The sequence below is a fragment of the Oncorhynchus mykiss genome, chromosome 22 (genome assembly GCF_013265735.2).
Source record: "Oncorhynchus mykiss isolate Arlee chromosome 22, USDA_OmykA_1.1, whole genome shotgun sequence".
Lineage (NCBI taxonomy): Eukaryota > Metazoa > Chordata > Actinopteri > Salmoniformes > Salmonidae > Oncorhynchus > Oncorhynchus mykiss.
The window spans coordinates 43595337-43613859 of NC_048586.1; the positions used below are offsets into that span (position 1 = coordinate 43595337).

Sequence of the window (18523 nt, forward strand, 5' to 3'; positions counted from 1 at the left end):
TGTAACAGTTTGGGTCCAGGGTGTCGCCCCCTTTGAAGAGGGGGATGACTGCGGCAGCTTTCCAATCCTTGGGGATCTCAGACGATATGAAAGAGAGGTTGAACAGGCTGGTAATAGGGGTTGCGACAATGGCGGCGGATAGTTTCAGGAATAGAGGGTCCAGATTGTCAAGCCCAGCTGATTTGTACGGGTCCAGGTTTTGCAGCTCTTTCAGAACATCTGCTATCTGGATTTGGGTAAAGGAGAACCTAGGACCATGTGGTCCCAGGTGCCCATTTAGAGTTAGGATGTCAGGCTAACTAGCTATGGTAAATGTCAGGAAGACCTGGTTGTTGTCACATAGAAAAAAATAAAAAAAACAGCTAAGCTTTACTTTGACCACATCTTTTCACATACGTTTTATTTGGGTATTGTATCATTTACGACGTTGATTGGCTCCAGCCAATGGAAGCTCGGTGCATGTACATAGAAAAATAATGCAATTCAAACATTGATTGATTGCGACAAAAATAATGACATCGCCAGTGGTTCCAATGTTTTATTGTTGGAGTTTATGGATTTGTATGTGGCTGTGAATTATATCAGGTCAGGTCATCTACAAGTCCATGCTAGGTAAAGCTCCGCCTTATCTCAGTTCACTGGTTACGATGGCAACACCCATCCGTAGCACGCGCTCCAGCAGGTGTATCTCACTGATCATCCCTAAAGCCAACACCTCATTTGGCCGCCTTTCGTTCCAGTTCTCTGCTGCCTGTGACTGGAACGAATTGCAAAAATCGCTGAAGTTGGAGACTTTTATCTCCCTCACCAACTTCAAACATCTGCTATCTGAGCAGCTAACCGATCGCTGCAGCTGTACATAGTCTATTGGTAAATAGCCCACCCATTTTCACCTACCTCATCCCCATACTGTTTTTATTTATTTATTTTTCTGCTCTTTTGCACACCAATATCTCTACCTGTACATAACCATCTGATCATTTATCACTCCAGTGTTAATCTGCATAATTGTAATTATTTGCCTACCTTCTCATGCCTTTTGCACACAATGTATATATAGACTCCCCTTTTTTCTACTGTGTTGTTGACTTGTTAATTGTTTACTCCATGTGTAACTCTGTGTTGTCTGTTCACACTGCTATGCCTTATCTTGGCCAGGTCGCAGTTGCAAATGAGAACTTGTTCTCAACTAGCCTACCTGGTTAAATAAAGGTGAAATAAAAATAAAAAATGGGAGGGGTGAGACCACATGCACTTCTAAGTAAATGAGGCGAGTGTCACACCCTGATATGTTTCACTTGTCTTTGTGCTTGTCTCCACCACCACCAGGTTTCACCCCTCTTCCCCCATTATCCCCATGTGTAAATAGCTTTCTGTTTGTCTGTTAATCTTGTTCCGTCAAGTCCTACCAGCGTGGTCTGTGTTTCTTGTGCTCTAGTTTTTGTTTTTCATAGTTTTCCCAGTTCTGACCTATCTGTCTGTCCTGACCCTGATTTTGCTTGCCGTCCTGTACCTGCCTGACTCTGATTTGGATTACGACTCTTTGCCTGCCTCGACTTACCTGTTGCCTGCCCCTTGTACTATAATAAACTCTGAGACTGGTACTATCCGCCTCCTGTGTCTGCATCTGGGTCTTCTCCGGAGTGCTACGCTGGAGATCCTGGAACCTGCCGAGCGTTTCTCTCCCAGTGCTCCCTTATCTTCATTGGCCTCAGATTGCTCGAAGATAGCATATCTTATAATGCTGATGTCCGGGAGGGCTCTCGGCTGGGCGACAGTGGTGTGGGAGCAACAATTCACTGTTTGTGGTGGAGGTTAGGAAGGTGTTCAGTTGTCTGAGGGAGAAGCTCCTCGGAAGCTACTCCAACGGCCTGAAAACTCCCGTAGTGTGGCAGACTACGCAGTAGTTTTTGCACCTTGGCCACTGAGTGCCAGGCACCCAAAATCTCTTTTCGACATCCTTCACAGGAGGAGGTTAAAGACGAGCTTGCAGCCCGGGAGGTTCCCTTGGACCTTGACTCGCTCATCGTCTTGACCTTACGGATTGATGGGTGGCTATGGGGACGTAGGAGGGAGAAGAGGTCTGTTCTCAGTCACACTCACTTGCCCAATAATCCCACCTCGCCTCGGACGAATCCTGGAAGTTCCCAACGTCCACCTTACCGAGGAAATCCAATGTCACCTGAGTGTCCACGGGAATCACAGAGGGAGGTTGACTCGCCTCCTCCAGAGCCCAAGCTACTGGGAAGGGCTAGATTGTCTCCGAACATTTACGCAGATTGAGCACCAAGAGCTGTCTTTTTTGTGGAACTACAGGACATTATATTTCCACCTCTCCAGCACAATCCCCTGATCGACTGGGCTACTGGTTCTATCATGGGTTGGAGCCCGTTCTGCCATGCGCGTTGTCCTAAGTCGGCACAGCCTTCCCCGGGACGTCTTCCTGCAGGCTTGGGAGAAGCATCGGATCTCTCCTCCATTTCCACTGAGTACCTGGACCTCCAGGAGGTCTTGAACAAGGCCCACGCTACGTCTCTCCCTCCGAATCGCCCATATGACTGCGCTATTGACCTTCTCCCCAGCACTACACCACCTCAGGGGCAGCTTTAGTCCCTGTCGTGTCGGGAGACCAAGGCTGTGGAGGAGTACATTGAGGACTCTCTTGCTGCTGGGAGTGTTCGTCCTTATGTCTCTCCTATGGGATCGCCCCCCCCCCCCCCCCCCCCCCCCCCACGGGACCGATATGATTAGCATGAGGTCGTAAGTAACAAAAAAAATCGCAGATCTAATGTGTTATATTCTTCTACATTATTTTCACATTTCCACAAACTAGGTGTGTAGATGATCATGTGCAAGGAGAGATAATGGGGGTGCAAAAGAGCAAGAGGATAAATAACAATATGGGGATGAGGTAGTTGGGTGCTTTAAAGTTACAGAGGGAGTTATAAGACTCCAGCTTCAGTGATTTTTACCATTAATTCCAGTCATTGGCAGCAGATAACTGGAAGGAGAGGCGGCCAAAGCAAGTGTTGGCTTTGGGGATGACCAGTGAAATATCCCTGCTAGAGCGCTTGCTATGGGTGGGTGTTGCTATGGTGACCAGGGAGCTGAGATAACGCAGGGCTTTACCTAGCAAAGACTTATAGATGACCTGAAGCCAGTTGGTTTGGCAATGAATATGTAGTGATGGCCAACCAACGAGAGCATACCTTTCGCAGTGGGGGGTGACAAAACAGATGCACTGTGATAGAATACATCCAGTTTGCTTGAGTAGAGTGTTGGAGGCTATTTTGTAAATGAGATCGCCAAAGTCAAGGATTGGTGCGGGAAGCAATCGGTTGAAGAGCATGCACTTAGTTTTACCAGCATTTAAAAGCAGTTGTAGGCCACGAAAGGAGTGTTGTATGGCATTGAACCTTATTTGCAGGTTTGTTAGCACAGTGTCCAAAAAAGGCCAGATGTATACAGAATGGTGACGTCTGCGTAGAGGTGGATCAGAGAATCACCAGCAAGAGTGATATCATTGATGTATACATTAAAAAAGTCAGCCTGAGAATTGAACCCTGTGGCACCCCGATAGAGACTGCCAGAGGTCTCCGATTTGACACACTGAACTCTACCTGAGAAGTAGTTGGTGAACCAGGCGAGGCAGTCATTTGAGAAGCCAAGGCTATTGAGTCTGCAGATAAGAATGCTGTGATTGACAGAGTCGAAAGCCTTGGCCAGGTCGATGAAGACGGCTGCACAGTATTGGTATTGTTTAGGTCCTTGAGCATGGCTGAGGTGCACTCATGACCAGCTCGGAAGCCAGATTGCATAATGGAGAAGGTACGGTGGGATTCGAAATGGTCGGTGATCTGTTTGTTAACTTTGCTTTCGAAGGTTTTATAAAGGCAGGGCAGGATGCATTTTGGTCTATAACAGTTTGGGTCTAGAGTGTCTCCCCCTTTGAAGAGGGGGATGACTGCGGCAGCTTTCCAATCTTTGGGGATCTCAGACGATACGAAAGAGAGGTTGAACTCAGACGATAAGAAAGAGAGGTTGAACAGGCTAGTAATAGGGGTTGCAACAATTTCAGCAGATAATTTTAGAAAGAGAGAGTCCAGATTGTCTCGTCCAGATTGTCTAGCCCAGCTGATTTGTAGGGATCCAGATTTTGCAGCTCTTTCAAAACATCTGCTGTTTGTATTTGGGTGAAGAAGAAGTGGGGGCGGGGGCCGGGAAAGCCAGGTGGAAAGCATGGCCAGCCTTAGAAAAATGCTTAATTTAGATTTATTGGCGGTGACAGTGTTTGCTAGCATCAGTGCAGTGGGCAACTGGGAGGAAGAGCTCTTATTCTCCATGGACTTTACAGTGTCCCAAAACTTTTTGGAATTAGTGCTACAGGATGCAAATTTCTGTTTGAAAAAGCTAGCCTTAGCTTTCCTAACTGACTAGGTATATTGGTTCCTGACGTCCCTGAAAAGTGTATTTTCTCTGGGGCTATTCGATGCTAATGCGGAACGCCACATGATGTTTTTGTGCTGGTCAAGGGCAGTCAAGTCAGGGGTGAACCAAGGGCTATATGTTCTTAGTTCTACAATTTTTGAATGGGCATGCTTATTTAAGATGGTGAGGGAAACACTTTTAAACAGCATCCAGGCATCCTTTACTGATGGGATGAGGTCAATATCCTTCCAAGATACCTGGGCCAGGTCGATTAGAAAGGCATGCTCGCAGAAGTGTTTTAGGGAGCATTTAACAGTGATGAGGGGTGGTCGTTTGACCACGGACCCATTACTCATGCAGGCAATGAGGCAGTGATCACTGAGATCCTGGTTGAACACAGTAATCACTGAGATCCTGGTTGAACACCTGGTGGTTCCTTGATAATTTGTTGATAATTTGTGTGAGATTGAGGGCATCTCTCTTAGATTGTAGGACGGCCGGGGTTTTAAGCATGTCCCAGTTTAGGTCACCTAACAGTACGAACTCTGAAGATAGATGGGGGGCAATCAATTCACATAAGGTGTCCAAGGCCCAGCTGGGGGCTGAAGGGGGTCTATAACAAGCGGCAATGGTGGGAGACTTGTTCCTGGAAAGTTGGATTTTTAAAAGTAGAAGGTCGAATTGTTTTGGCACAGACCTGGATAGTTTGACAGAACTCTGCAGGCTCTGCATCTCTGCAGTAGATTGTAACTCCGCCCCCTTTGGCAGTTCAATCTTGTCGGAAAATGTTATAGTTAGGGATAGAAATTTCAGGATTTTTGTTGACCTTCTTGAGCCTGGATTCAGACACGGCTAGGACATCTGGGTTGGCGGGGTTTCCAGAGCAAGGTGGTTGGTGGTGAGATGTGGTACAGGAGACAGGAGCCAGAGACAGAGCGGTACTGCAATGAGAGGACAAAACGGTGTAAGGCAGGGAAACAAGCACAGCAGGGTAACAAGATCTAGAGAATTGACAAAAGGCTAGGATAACAACTGACTGAGCATAGATTACAATCTGGCAGAGTGGAGGTGGCAGGAATGAGTATATGTAGAGGTGCTGATTATGGAACGGGTTGCAGCTGGTAGGGATCTGCTCTGACTCCAGCACACCTGTCTCCAACCACACAATCACACAGAGAGGGAGAGAGAGAGAGAGAGAGGGAGAGAAAGAGGGTGTGAGGCCTCTGGAGGTTTTGGGATCGACTGAGATTCCCTGGACATTTCATCCTCGGACATCATATGATGCTCCCCCCTGAGAACTATTTTTAAAAGGTTAAAGGTTAGACATTATTATTTGCTCCCGAGTGGCGCAGCGGTCTAATCAAATCCAAATGTATTTATCGCATGCGCAGAATACAACAGGTGTAGTAGACCTTACAGTGAAATGCTTTCTTACATAGAGAGGCTGCTGCTAACATACAGACTCAAATCACTGGCCACTTCAATAAATGGATTTAATATAGTCACTTTAAATAATGCCACTTTATTAATAATGTTTACATATCCTACATTATTCATCTCATATGTACTATATTCTGTATTTTATACCATCTATTTCATCTTGCCGGACGGCCATCGCGCATCCATATATTTACATGTACATATTCTTATTCCATCCACTTACATTGTGTGTATAAGTTAGTTGTTTTGAATTTGTTAGATTACTTGTTAGATATTACTGCACTGTCGGAACTAGAAGCACAAGCATTTCGCTACACTCGCATTAACATCTGTTAACCATGTGTATGTGACCAATAAAAATGTATTTTATTTTATTTTATTTAGAAACCCTTATCCAACAGTGAGGTTAAGAAAATCCCTAAAAAGGAAAGAGATAAGATACACAAATAATTAAAGAGCAGCATGAAATAATAATAGCTGGGCTATATACAGGGGGTACCGGTACAATCTGTCAATTTGTCAATGTGTGGGGGGCACCGGTGTCAAGGTAATTTAGGTAATTATGTACATGTAGGTAGAGTTATTAAAGTGGATAATAACAGAGAGTAGCAGCAGCGGAGGGGGTGGGGGGGGCAATGCAAGTAGTCTGGGTAGGAGTCTTATGGCTTAAAAGCTGTTTAAAAGCCTCTTGGACCTAGACTTGGCCATCCGGTACTACTTGCCGTGAGGTAGCAGAGAGAACAGTCTATGACCCGGGTGGCTGGAGTCTTTGACAACATTTAGGGCCTACCTCTGCACCGCCTGGTATAGAGGTCCTGGATGGCAGGAAGCTTGAACCCAGTGATGTTCTGGGCTGTACTCACTACCCCTGTAGTGCCTTGCGGTCGGAGGCCAAGCAGTTGCCATACCAGGCAGTGATGCAACCTGTCAGGATTCTCTTGATGGTGCAGCTGTAAAACTTTTTGAGGATCTGAGGACCCATGCCAAATATTTTCAGTCTCCAGAGGGGGAATAGGTTTTGTCGTGCCCTCTTCACGACTGTCTTTGTGTGCTTGGACCATGTTAGTTTGTTGGTGATGTGGATGCCAAGGAACTTGAAGCTCTCAACCTGCTCCACTACAGCCCCGTCGATGAGAATGGGGGCGTGCTCGGTTCTCCTTTTCCTGTCGTACAGAATCATCTCCTTTGTCTTGATCACGTTGAGGGAGAGGTTGTTGTCCTTCCACCACACGGTCAGGTCTCTGACCTCCTCCCTATAGGCTGTCTCATCGTTGTGGGTGATCAGGCCTACCACTGTTGTGTCATCAGCAAACTTAATGATGGTGTTGGAGTCGTGCCTGGCCGTGCAGTCATGAGTGAACAGGGAGTACAGGAGGGGACTGAGCACGCACCCCGGAGGTGCCCCCGTGCTGAGGATCAGTGTGGCTGATGTGTTGTTACTTACCCTTACCACCAGGGGGCGGCCCGTCAGGAAGTCCAGGATCCAGTTGCAGAGGAAGGTGTTTTGTCCCAGGGTCCTTAGCTTAGTGATGAGCTTTGAGGGCATTTTGATGTTGAACGCTGAGCTATAGTCAAGGAATAGCATTGTCACATAAGTGTTCCTTTTATCCAGGTGGGAAAAGCAGTGTGGAGTTCAATAGAGATTGCATCATCTGTGGATCTGTTCGTGCAGTATGCAAATTGGAGTGGGTCTATGGTTTCAGGGATAATGGTGTTGATATGAGCTATGACCAGCCTTTTCAAAGCATTTCATGGCTACAGATGTGAGTGCTATGGGCCGGTAGTCATTTAGGCAGGTTACCTTTGTGTTCTTGGGCACAGGGACAATGGTGGCTTGCTTGAAACATGTTGTTATTACAGACGCAGACAGGGAGAGGTTGGAAATGTCAGTGAAGACACTTGCCAGTTGGTCAGCGCATGCTCGGAGTACATGTCCTGGTAATCTGTCTGGCCCAGCGGCCTTGTGAATGTTGACCTGTTTAAATGTCTTACTCACATCGTCTGCGTAGAGCGTGATCACACAGTCATTTGGAACAGCTGATGCTCTCATCCATGCCTCAGTGTTACTTGCCTCGATGCATAAAAGTTATTTAGCCCGTCTGGTAGGCTTGTGTCACTGGGCAGCTCTCGGCTGTGCTTCTATTTGTAGTCTGTAATAATAAGGCAATGCATCTCAGTTCAAGAGGTGTCACTGCAGTCCCTGGTTTGAATCCAGGCTGTATCACATCCGGCTGTGATTGGGAGTCCCATAGGGCGGCGTACAATTGGGCCAGAGTTATCCGGGTTTGGACGGGGTAGGCCGTCATTGTAAATAAGAGTTTGTTCTTTAACTGACTTGCCACGTTAAATAAATGTAAAAATATAAATGCCAGGTTTATAACAGTTGATTCAAAGACACAAGGGGTTCCCCCTTGTTTACATCCAGTTCCCTTGTGTGTAAGGGACCCCCTAGAACAGCAAACTGTTGACCATTAAAATATGGATTGTTGAGAACTCTTTTAAAAAAGTTTAAAGATTAAACAGTTTAAAAAAACACACACACACCCCAGTGAACCAATTTATCTTGTTTGGAGAGAGAAATGCATACAAATTACTATTATTAAAAGTTACTTTGCAATATTAAACTAAAGTTTTTTTTACTAAACCGTACTTATTATTATTCAACAATACTACACTTTAATGCCCAATAAATGTTTAAATGTATAATTATTATTTGTAGGAAAGTTATTTTCTTAGAAAATAATGCTTTTGCTCCTTGATCAGTGTTTCTTATCTCTCTCTGCTTGTAACCTGACACCAACCATGCAGCCTGGCCTCAGACAAACACACACACCCCAACTAACCAATTTCTCTTGTGTAGAAAAAGAGAGAGAGAGAGAGAGAGAGAGAGAGAGAGAGAGAGAGAGAGAGAGAGAGAAGAGGTAAACACAATTTTCTTTCAAACCTTTTATTTTCTTCTAAATCTTTAGGACAGAAATGCATCCATATTACAATTATTAAAAGTTCACTATGCAATATTAGACTATACAATACTATAATATTAGACTATATGATCCTTTTCAGGGTCCTACTGTAACCTGACACCATCCACGCAGCCTGGCCTCAAACACACAAAACACACACACCCCAACTAACCAATTTATCTTGTGTGGATAGAGAGAGAGAGAGCTTCATTCATTGAAGGTAAATACAATTTTCTTCTTAATTATTTGTATTTTCTTCAAAATGTTTAGTACAGAAATATATACATATTACAATTATTAAAAACTTCACTATACAATATTAAACAATAACAAAAATGTTTTTATACCAAACCTTTATATAAATACACGTTATTATGACACAATACTACAAATTACTACATATGTTCATTTGTATAATAATTTTTGATAGGAAAGACTATTATTATTTTCTTCGAGATGAAGATGATGAATCAGCATTTTCCTCCTTTTCAGGGAGCAATTGTAACCCAACTCCCCCATTTTTCTCCAAATCCCCGTCTTCAAGCTGTGAGGGCCTCAGACGTTGCCTCTTCCACGCTGGGTCTCCATGGCCTTCCAGGTTTCGTATGTTCTCTTTTTGATGATAGACCAACCTTCTTGCCGCTAAGCCCAAGTTCTGTCTTTAGTACATCTTTGTAAATGTTTACGATCGTGGAAAAAACTGTTGTACTTGTTTCATCATATCAAGCACCTTAAACCAATCTCACCACTTGAAGCTAAAGACAGACACAAAATAGTTGACCTCTGTGCAAGTGTTTGAATATACATACGAACTAACAGATTTGGTGGCATTTGCGCTATTGAATTTAGAACAACCTCAAAATTGTCACTTTGGAGTCTGGACTATACGCTACTGAAGAGATTCAAATGGCTTTCTAATCATCTCACCCGAAGACTTCCTCTTTGAATGCATACCCAGGCTGGGATGTTCCACTCAGGGCCTGTTCGATCTGTTTTTCAATCAATCATTCAATCAAATTTTATTTGTCGAATGCGCCGTATACGGTGAAATGATTACTTACAAGCCCTGAACCAACAATACAGTTTTAAGAAAAATAAGTGTTAAGTAAAAAGTAGAAATAACAAATAATTAAAGAGCAGCAGTGAAATTACAGTAGCGAGGCTATACACAGGGGGTACCAGTACAGAGTCAATTTGCGGGGGCACAGGTTAGATGAGGTAATATGTACATATAGGTAGAGTTAAAGCGAATATGCATAGATAATAAACAGAGAGGGGGGGGGGACAATGCAAATCGTCTGGGTAGCCATTTGATTTAAAAAAATATTATAATAATTATATCCATAAATAATAATAATAATGATAGTAATAATTACTACGCAACTCTCACCACAAATTTAGGAACATACAAGACACGCCTTAAAATATGTTAATGAGCCAGAGACTCTTTTCACACCAACAAATGTTTCCCAACAATGCACCATAATTAATACAGTAAGTTACTGATGAAATTACAAAATCGGTTAACAGTGCAGAGCACGGATGCCTCACCCTGGACTTCAAAGCACTAGCAGAGAACTGGCGTAAACCGGGTCGTTACTACAGACTGGTGCTGGAGCTGCCGCTACACCATGACAACAGACAGTTTCATGTCACACCCCCCGGGGAACGCTGTCCCGTTCAGGTAAACCTCAACCATCCCAGAGTTCCTTGCCTCACTGGTGGCTGTATCTCTGAACCCGCTCATGCCGCTCTCTGAAAGAAGAGGAGTGCTGTCTACCTCCCGGTGAGGCCCCCTACAGAAGAGGAGAGCTGTCGACCTACCGGTGAGGCTCCCTACAGAAGGAGAGCGCTGTTGACCTCCCGGTGACGCCCCCTACAGAAGGAGAGCGCTGTCTACCTCCCGGTGACGCCCCCTACAGAAGAAGAGCGTTGTCTACCTCCCGGTGACGCCCTCTACAGAAGAGGAGCGCTGTCTACTTCATGGTGACGCCCCCTACAGAAGAGGAGAGCTGTCTACCTCCCAGTGACGCCCCCTACAGAAGAGGAGCGCTGTCTACCTCCCGGTGACGCCCCCTACAGAAGAGAGCTGTCTACCTCCCGGTGACGCCCACTACAGAAGACGAGCGCTGTCTAGTTCATGGTGACGCCCCCTACAGAAGAGGAGCGCTGTCTACTTCATGGTGAGGCCCCCTACAGAAGAGGAGTGCTGTCTACTTCATGGTGACGCCCCCTACAGAAGAGGAGTGCTGTCTACTTCATGGTGACGCCCCCTACAGAATAGGAGTGCTGTCTACTTCATGGTGACGCCCCCTACAGAAGAGGAGTGCTGTCTACTTCATGGTGACGCCCCCTACAGAAGAGGAGTGCTGTCTACTTCATGGTGACGCCCTCTACAGAAGAGGAGTGCTGTCTACTTCATGGTGACGCCCCCTACAGAAGAGGAGTGCTGTCTACTTCACGGTGAGGCCCTCTACAGAAGAGGAGCGCTGTCTACCTCCCAGTGACGCCCCCTACAGAAGAGGAGTGCTGTCTACTTCATGGTGACGCCCTCTACAGAAGAGGAGCGCTGTCTACCTCCCAGTGACGCCCCCTACAGAAGAGGAGAGCTGTCTACTTCATGGTGACGCCCCCTACAGAATAGGAGTGCTGTCTACTTCATGGTGACGCCCCCTACAGAAGAGGAGCGCTGTCTACCTCCCAGTGACGCCCCCTACAGAATAGGAGTGCTGTCTACTTCATGGTGACGCCCCCTACAGAAGAGGAGCGCTGTCTACTTCATGGTGACGCCCCCTACAGAAGAGGAGAGCTGTCTACCTCCCAGTGACGCCCCCTACAGAAGAGGAGCGCTGTCTACCTCCCGGTGACGCCCCCTACAGAAGAGAGCTGTCTACCTCCCGGTGACGCCCACTACAGAAGACGAGCGCTGTCTACTTCATGGTGAGGCCCTCTACAGAAGAGGAGCGCTGTCTACTTCATGGTGAGGCCCCCTACAGAAGAGGAGTGCTGTCTACTTCATGGTGACGCCCCCTACAGAAGAGGAGCGCTGTCTACTTCACGGTGAGGCCCTCTACAGAATAGGAGTGCTGTCTACTTCACGGTGAGGCCCTCTACAGAAGAGGAGTGCTGTCTACTTCACGGTGAGGCCCTCTACAGAAGAGGAGTGCTGTCTACTTCACGGTGAGGCCCTCTACAGAAGAGGAGTGCTGTCTACTTCACGGTGAGGCCCTCTACAGAAGAGGAGTGCTGTCTACTTCATGGTGAGGCCCTCTACAGAATAGGAGTGCTGTCTACTTCATGGTGAGGCCCTCTACAGAAGAGGAGTGCTGTCTACTTCACGGTGAGGCCCCCTACAGAAGAGGAGTGCTGTCTACTTCATGGTGACGCCCTCTACAGAAGAGGAGCGCTGTCTACTTCATGGTGACGCCCTCTACAGAATAGGAGTGCTGTCTACCTCCCAGTGAGGCCCCCTACAGAATAGGAGTGCTGTCTACCTCCCAGTGACGCCCCCTACAGAATAGGAGTGCTGTCTACCTCCCAGTGACGCCCTCTACAGAAGAGGAGCGCTGTCTACTTCATGGTGAGGCCCTCTACAGAATAGGAGTGCTGTCTACTTCATGGTGAGGCCCTCTACAGAAGAGGAGTGCTGTCTACTTCATGGTGAGGCCCTCTACAGAAGAGGAGCGCTGTCTACTTCATGGTGACGCCCTCTACAGAAGAGGAGTGCTGTCTACTTCACGGTGAGGCCCTCTACAGAAGAGGAGTGCTGTCTACCTCCCAGTGACGCCCCCTACAGAAGAGGAGCGCTGTCTACTTCATGGTGACGCCCTCTACAGAAGAGGAGCGCTGTCTACTTCATGGTGACGCCCTCTACAGAAGAGGAGCGCTGTCTACCTCCCGGTGACGCCCCCTACAGAAGAGGAGTGCTGTCTACTTCACGGTGAGGCCCTCTACAGAAGAGGAGTGCTGTCTACTTCATGGTGACGCCCTCTACAGAAGAGGAGTGCTGTCTACTTCATGGTGACGCCCTCTACAGAAGAGGAGTGCTGTCTACTTCATGGTGAGGCCCTCTACAGAAGAGGAGCGCTGTCTACCTCCCAGTGACGCCCCCTACAGAAGAGGAGTGCTGTCTACTTCATGGTGACGCCCTCTACAGAAGAGGAGCGCTGTCTACTTCATGGTGACGCCCTCTACAGAAGAGGAGTGCTGTCTACTTCACGGTGAGGCCCTCTACAGAAGAGGAGTGCTGTCTACCTCCCAGTGACGCCCCCTACAGAAGAGGAGTGCTGTCTACTTCATGGTGACGCCCCCTACAGAATAGGAGTGCTGTCTACTTCACAGTGAGGCCCTCTACAGAATAGGAGTGCTGTCTACCTCCCAGTGACGCCCTCTACAGAAGAGGAGTGCTGTCTACTTCATGGTGACGCCCCCTACAGAAGAGGAGCGCTGTCTACTTCACGGTGACGCCCCCTACAGAAGAGGAGCGCTGTCTACTTCATGGTGAGGCCCCCTACAGAAGAGGAACGCTGTCTACCTCCCAGTGACGCCCCCTACAGAAGAGGAGTGCTGTCTACCTCCCAGTGACGCCCCCTACAGAAGAGGAGTGCTGTCTACCTCCCAGTGACGCCCCCTACAGAAGAGGAGTGCTGTCTACTTCATGGTGACGCCCCCTACAGAAGAGGAGTGCTGTCTACTTCATGGTGACGTCCTCTACAGAAGAGGAGTGCTGTCTACTTCACGGTGAGGCCCTCTACAGAAGAGGAGCGCTGTCTACCTCCCAGTGACGCCCCCTACAGAAGAGGAGCGCTGTCTACCTCCCAGTGACGCCCCCTACAGAAGAGGAACGCTGTCTACCTCCCAGTGACGCCCCCTACAGAAGAGGAGTGCTGTCTACTTCATGGTGAGGCCCTCTACAGAAGAGGAGTGCTGTCTACTTCATGGTGAGGCCCTCTACAGAAGAGGAACGCTGTCTACCTCCCAGTGACGCCCCCTACAGAAGAGGAGTGCTGTCTACTTCATGGTGAGGCCCTCTACAGAAGAGGAGTGCTGTCTACTTCATGGTGACGCCCCCTACAGAAGAGGAGTGCTGTCTACTTCATGGTGAGGCCCTCTACAGAAGAGGAGCGCTGTCTACTTCATGGTGAGGCCCTCTACAGAAGAGGAGCGCTGTCTACTTCATGGTGAGGCCCTCTACAGAATAGGAGTGCTGTCTACTTCATGGTGAGGCCCCCTACAGAAGAGGAGTGCTGTCTGCTTCATGGTGACGCCCCCTACAGAAGAGGAGCGCTGTCTACTTCACGGTGACGCCCCCTACAGAAGAGGAGTGCTGTCTACTTCACGGTGAGGCCCTCTACAGAAGAGGAGTGCTGTCTACTTCATGGTGACGCCCCCTACAGAAGAGGAGCGCTGTTTACCTCCCAGTGACGCCCCCTACAGAAGAGGAGTGCTGTCTACTTCACGGTGAGGCCCTCTACAGAAGAGGAGCGCTGTCTACTTCACGGTGAGGCCCCCTACAGAAGAGGAGCGCTGTTTACATCCCAGTGACGCCCCCTACAGAAGAGGAGTGCTGTCTACTTCACGGTGAGGCCCTCCATATCAACTTCAAGGATGTTTCTGCCAGGACTGGATCATCGCTCCGCTGGCCACAGAGATTGCCCGTTCCCAACTGAACGGCACCAACAACTTCATCCTGACGACGTTGATTCCACCAGTGTGAGCCCAGTGGGTGTAAAACACTGCAGTAAAACAATTTAGAAATGAGTCTCTTTACTCCAGCATTTTGGATTTGAGATCACATGTTTCATATGAGGAGACATTATAGAATGTCACCATTTATTTGATGGCATTTTCAAAAACACCTTATGTATCTAGTCCCCCCATTTGAAAAAGTAATGCGTATTTGGACACCTTCACTTGTAGTGTATTAGAGGTGGTAACCCTTTAAACATAATGTTCAGTTCAATGATGTATTTAGATATTGGTTCACTTACCCTGTAAATAGTCTATGAACTGCTCTAATGAGTGACAGCAATCCACACCTTGGGTTTTGGAAGTCACTGCCAACAAACACGAATGTTATAATTTTCAGAAAAACACATTACTTCCTTCAGCACACTACTACAACAGTGTGACTGTTTTGGAATAAAATGTTCAATATATTTCCTTTAACATCCTCTGTGTTGTGTGCTTATTGTTTAACCATTGATATGTTCTAGGTCATTTTGAGAACTTAAGGAGCATCAGGTACTGCTGGAATATCTACCAATAGCATGTCCATCTTTTTGTGATAAATTACACTGGTCACTGTTCAACACAGTTATAAAGTATTAAGAAAATATGAATAGTCCTCAATTTAGATTAGAGACTGCAACACTACTTTACTAATGATCAGTAAATGGTTTATAAGAACATGTATTAAACAACTTATGAATCATTATTACATAGTATAAAAGTTGTTTATTAATGTGTGAATGACTAGCTTTCTAAAACACATCTGGGAGTAATGATAAATGAATGATGAATAAACTATTTACTAATCCATCATAAAATGTTTATTACAAAGTGTTATTATAAAGTCTTACTAATCTCTATATTCATTCAGACTCAACAGCATCTGACAGAGCTGATCTGGTGTGACCCCTGACCTGGCAGCAGTGATGTAGTGAGAGTAGTCGTAGTGAGAGTAGTGGTAGTGGTGTTCATAACCAGTATGTTGACGTTGAAGTGTCTACTGCAGTCTCCTACACTGTTTTGTTTAATCATTAATGCCTATAGTAGTTATTTACACATGTGAGAATACGTAGGTGAGCAACACTTAACGAACGTGGGAATAATGATTAATAAATGGTGAACAAACTATAAATTCCTTACAAATAGTTTATTACTGAATGTGTTTATAAAGTGTTACCCATAATTGCATCTTCTTACATTTTACCATCAACTACTACAATAGACCATTGATTTAGACCTGGAAGTTATCTGATATCATGAGGTATTGTACATTTCAACAGTACCACACTTGTTAAAGGCGCTGTGTCGCAATTAAGCCACTAGAGGGCGATGTTAAACAACCTACAGACATCCTCAAAATGTACTTTTTGAATAATTGCATAGAATTTATCATTAAATAACATGGAACAACAACAGATGTTGGTTTTTGGAATATACAACCCAAAATGACTACAATGTCTTTTATAAAACAAGCGTATGCCTTCTCCAAGTCATTCCAATCCAATCCATTCCAGCCAAATCATTCTCAAACAACATGTATCTATGATGAGAACAGAGCAAGGTAAAGTCAATATATTGTCCCATGAAAGAAGCAAAAACAACAAAACAGCATAACATAATTTTGTCAAACTAGGGAATAAAAACATAGGGACTATGAACACCTTAACTTCACCCGAGTTAAAATAATTTTAGCTGTCACTTTGAACCATGGGTAAAAGAAAGCATAAATTATTGGATTAATTAAGGAATTAACAAGTGGAAGAAAGCTGATGATGAATGATGATACATTGTCAATGAAAATAAAAAATAAATAAAATTGAATTGGAATCCAACAAATGAGATAGTTGAACACAACAATAGACAGAGTTTTTGTTGCTTTTCTCTCAGACTTATTTGCCTGTCCAGTTTTAACACCAAACACACAGGCAGCCTCTTTTGAAAATATCTTTCTGGCCTGTGATCTGGCCACCACAAATATTTTCATATAAAGTGTTATAATAATAGAGCACGGGACAACCATTGTAATTACAAGGTCAATTATATTACCCCACATATATCCTTCAACAATAAAACATTCATTCAAACACTGACTGGGTACCTGTACATTTACAAATATTTGTATAATAGCAGCATCGTATATGATATAAAAACACCAAGTAATGGTTATACAACACATCATTCTTGTTGTTGTTATTTTAGAGTGGTACAATAAGGGATCATACACAGCAACATAGCGGTCAATAGATATCAAGACCAAACTGCCCAGAGATAAAGAAGCACATAAACAAGTGATGTAGAAATAAAACACACAGAAATATTCCCCAAAACCCCAGCATGATTCCATTAATGCTACAGTCGTTACTGGTATCACAATCAGTCCCACCAGGAGATCTGACACAGCCAGAGAGAGGATGAGCAGGTTGGTTGGAGTGTGGAGCTGCTTGAAGTGAGAGATGGAGATGATCACCAGTATGTTCAAAAATACTGTAACTGCTGAAATCAATGAGAAGAAAATGTACAGTGTTATGTAGATAGATGTCGATAGCAAAGCCTTTCTGCAAGAAGAGTTTCTGTCTTGAAAACAGTATTGAACATCTTCATGTTCCTCCATTTGTAGAAAATGATCAAAATGCTGAGGTCCTGCTCCTGCTTGGTCCTGTGTGTGACCCTGTCAGGTCCGCCATCTGACAAACTCTGGGCTCTGCCTCTCTATTTATCCCTGAATGACTGACAGCCATTCCCCTCTGGAGTCTCTCTGCACACGCATAGGCACACGCGCACGCACACACACAAAAAAACATAGGCAAGTGAGCACAGAAAAACAAGGGGTTGGATAAAAAATTTATTTGTGAAAGCATGATGTAATGTATGACAAGATTGGCTATTGCCACCTAGCCTGTCCTTCGGCCTGACTGACATTTTAATGGAACAATTACAGTACTGGTGATGATTTGCTCAATGTTTTACATGGGAAATAGCATAACTGTGTAAGACTAACTGTTTTGGGTTTTGTCATTGCTCAGTTTGGAACAGAACCCACAACATCAGGAGACATGTCAGCACTCCACATGTTAGCTGGCCAGGGTGTAGAAAAAAAATATATATTTTGCTTGTCAGGTCATTTTTTAATTTTTTATTTCACCTTTATTTAACCAGGTAGGCTAGTGCTAGTTGAGAACAAGTTCTCATTTACAACTGCGACCTGGCCAAGATAAAGCATAGCAGTGTGAACAGACAACAACACAGTTACACATGGAGGAAACAATAAACAAGTCAATAACACAGTAGAAAAAAAGAGTCTATATACATTGTGTGCAAAAGGCATGAGAAGGTAGGCGAATAAATACAATTTTGCAGATTAACACTGGAGTGATAAATGATCAGATGGTCATGTGCAGGTAGAGATACTGGTGTGCAAAAGAGCAGAAAAGTAAATAAATAAAAACAGTACGGGGATGAGGTAAGTAAATTGGGTGGGCTATTTACCGATGGACTATGTACAGCTGCAGCGATCGGTTAGCTTTTCAGATAGCAGATGTTTAAAGTTGGTGAGGGAGATAAAAGTCTCCAACTTCAGCAATTTTTGCAATTCGTTCCAGTCACAGGCAGCAGAGAACTGGAAGGAAAGGCGGCCAAATGAGGTGTTGGCTTTAGGGATGATCAGTGAGATACACCTGCTGAAGCTTGTGCTACGGGTGGGTGTTTCCATCGTGACCAGTGAACTGAGATAAGGCGGAGCGTTACCTAGCATGGACTTGTAGATGACCTGGAGCCAGTGGGTCTGGCGACGAATATGTAGCGAGGGCCAGCCGACTAGAGCATACAGGTCGCAGTGGTGGGTGGTATAAGGTGCTTTGGTAATAGACTAACAATGTGGAACTCTATGTAGCTATCAATTGAACTATATACTTTCTGTAAAATACAAGATATTTAAACCCAGGCAGCTTTTAGGGAGTCACTTG

At 45.5% G+C, this 18523-nt stretch overlaps 1 protein-coding gene across 1 annotated transcript; it reads right to left on the reverse strand.

Moving 5' to 3' along the window:
* Positions 1–16212: 16212 nt before the first annotated feature.
* Positions 16213–17231, reverse strand: LOC110502161 (trace amine-associated receptor 13c-like). The gene has a single exon (XM_021580018.2). The coding sequence runs from the start codon at positions 17170–17172 to the stop codon at positions 16213–16215; it is 960 nt and encodes a 319-aa protein (XP_021435693.2). The 5' UTR covers positions 17173–17231.
* Between the last annotated feature and the right edge of the window lie 1292 nt (positions 17232–18523).

Bases quoted from the DNA above. Each gene is read 5' to 3' on its own strand.
- LOC110502161 (XM_021580018.2), bottom strand. From the start codon at position 17,172: ATGGAGGAACATGAAGATGTTCAATACTGTTTTCAAGACAGAAACTCT.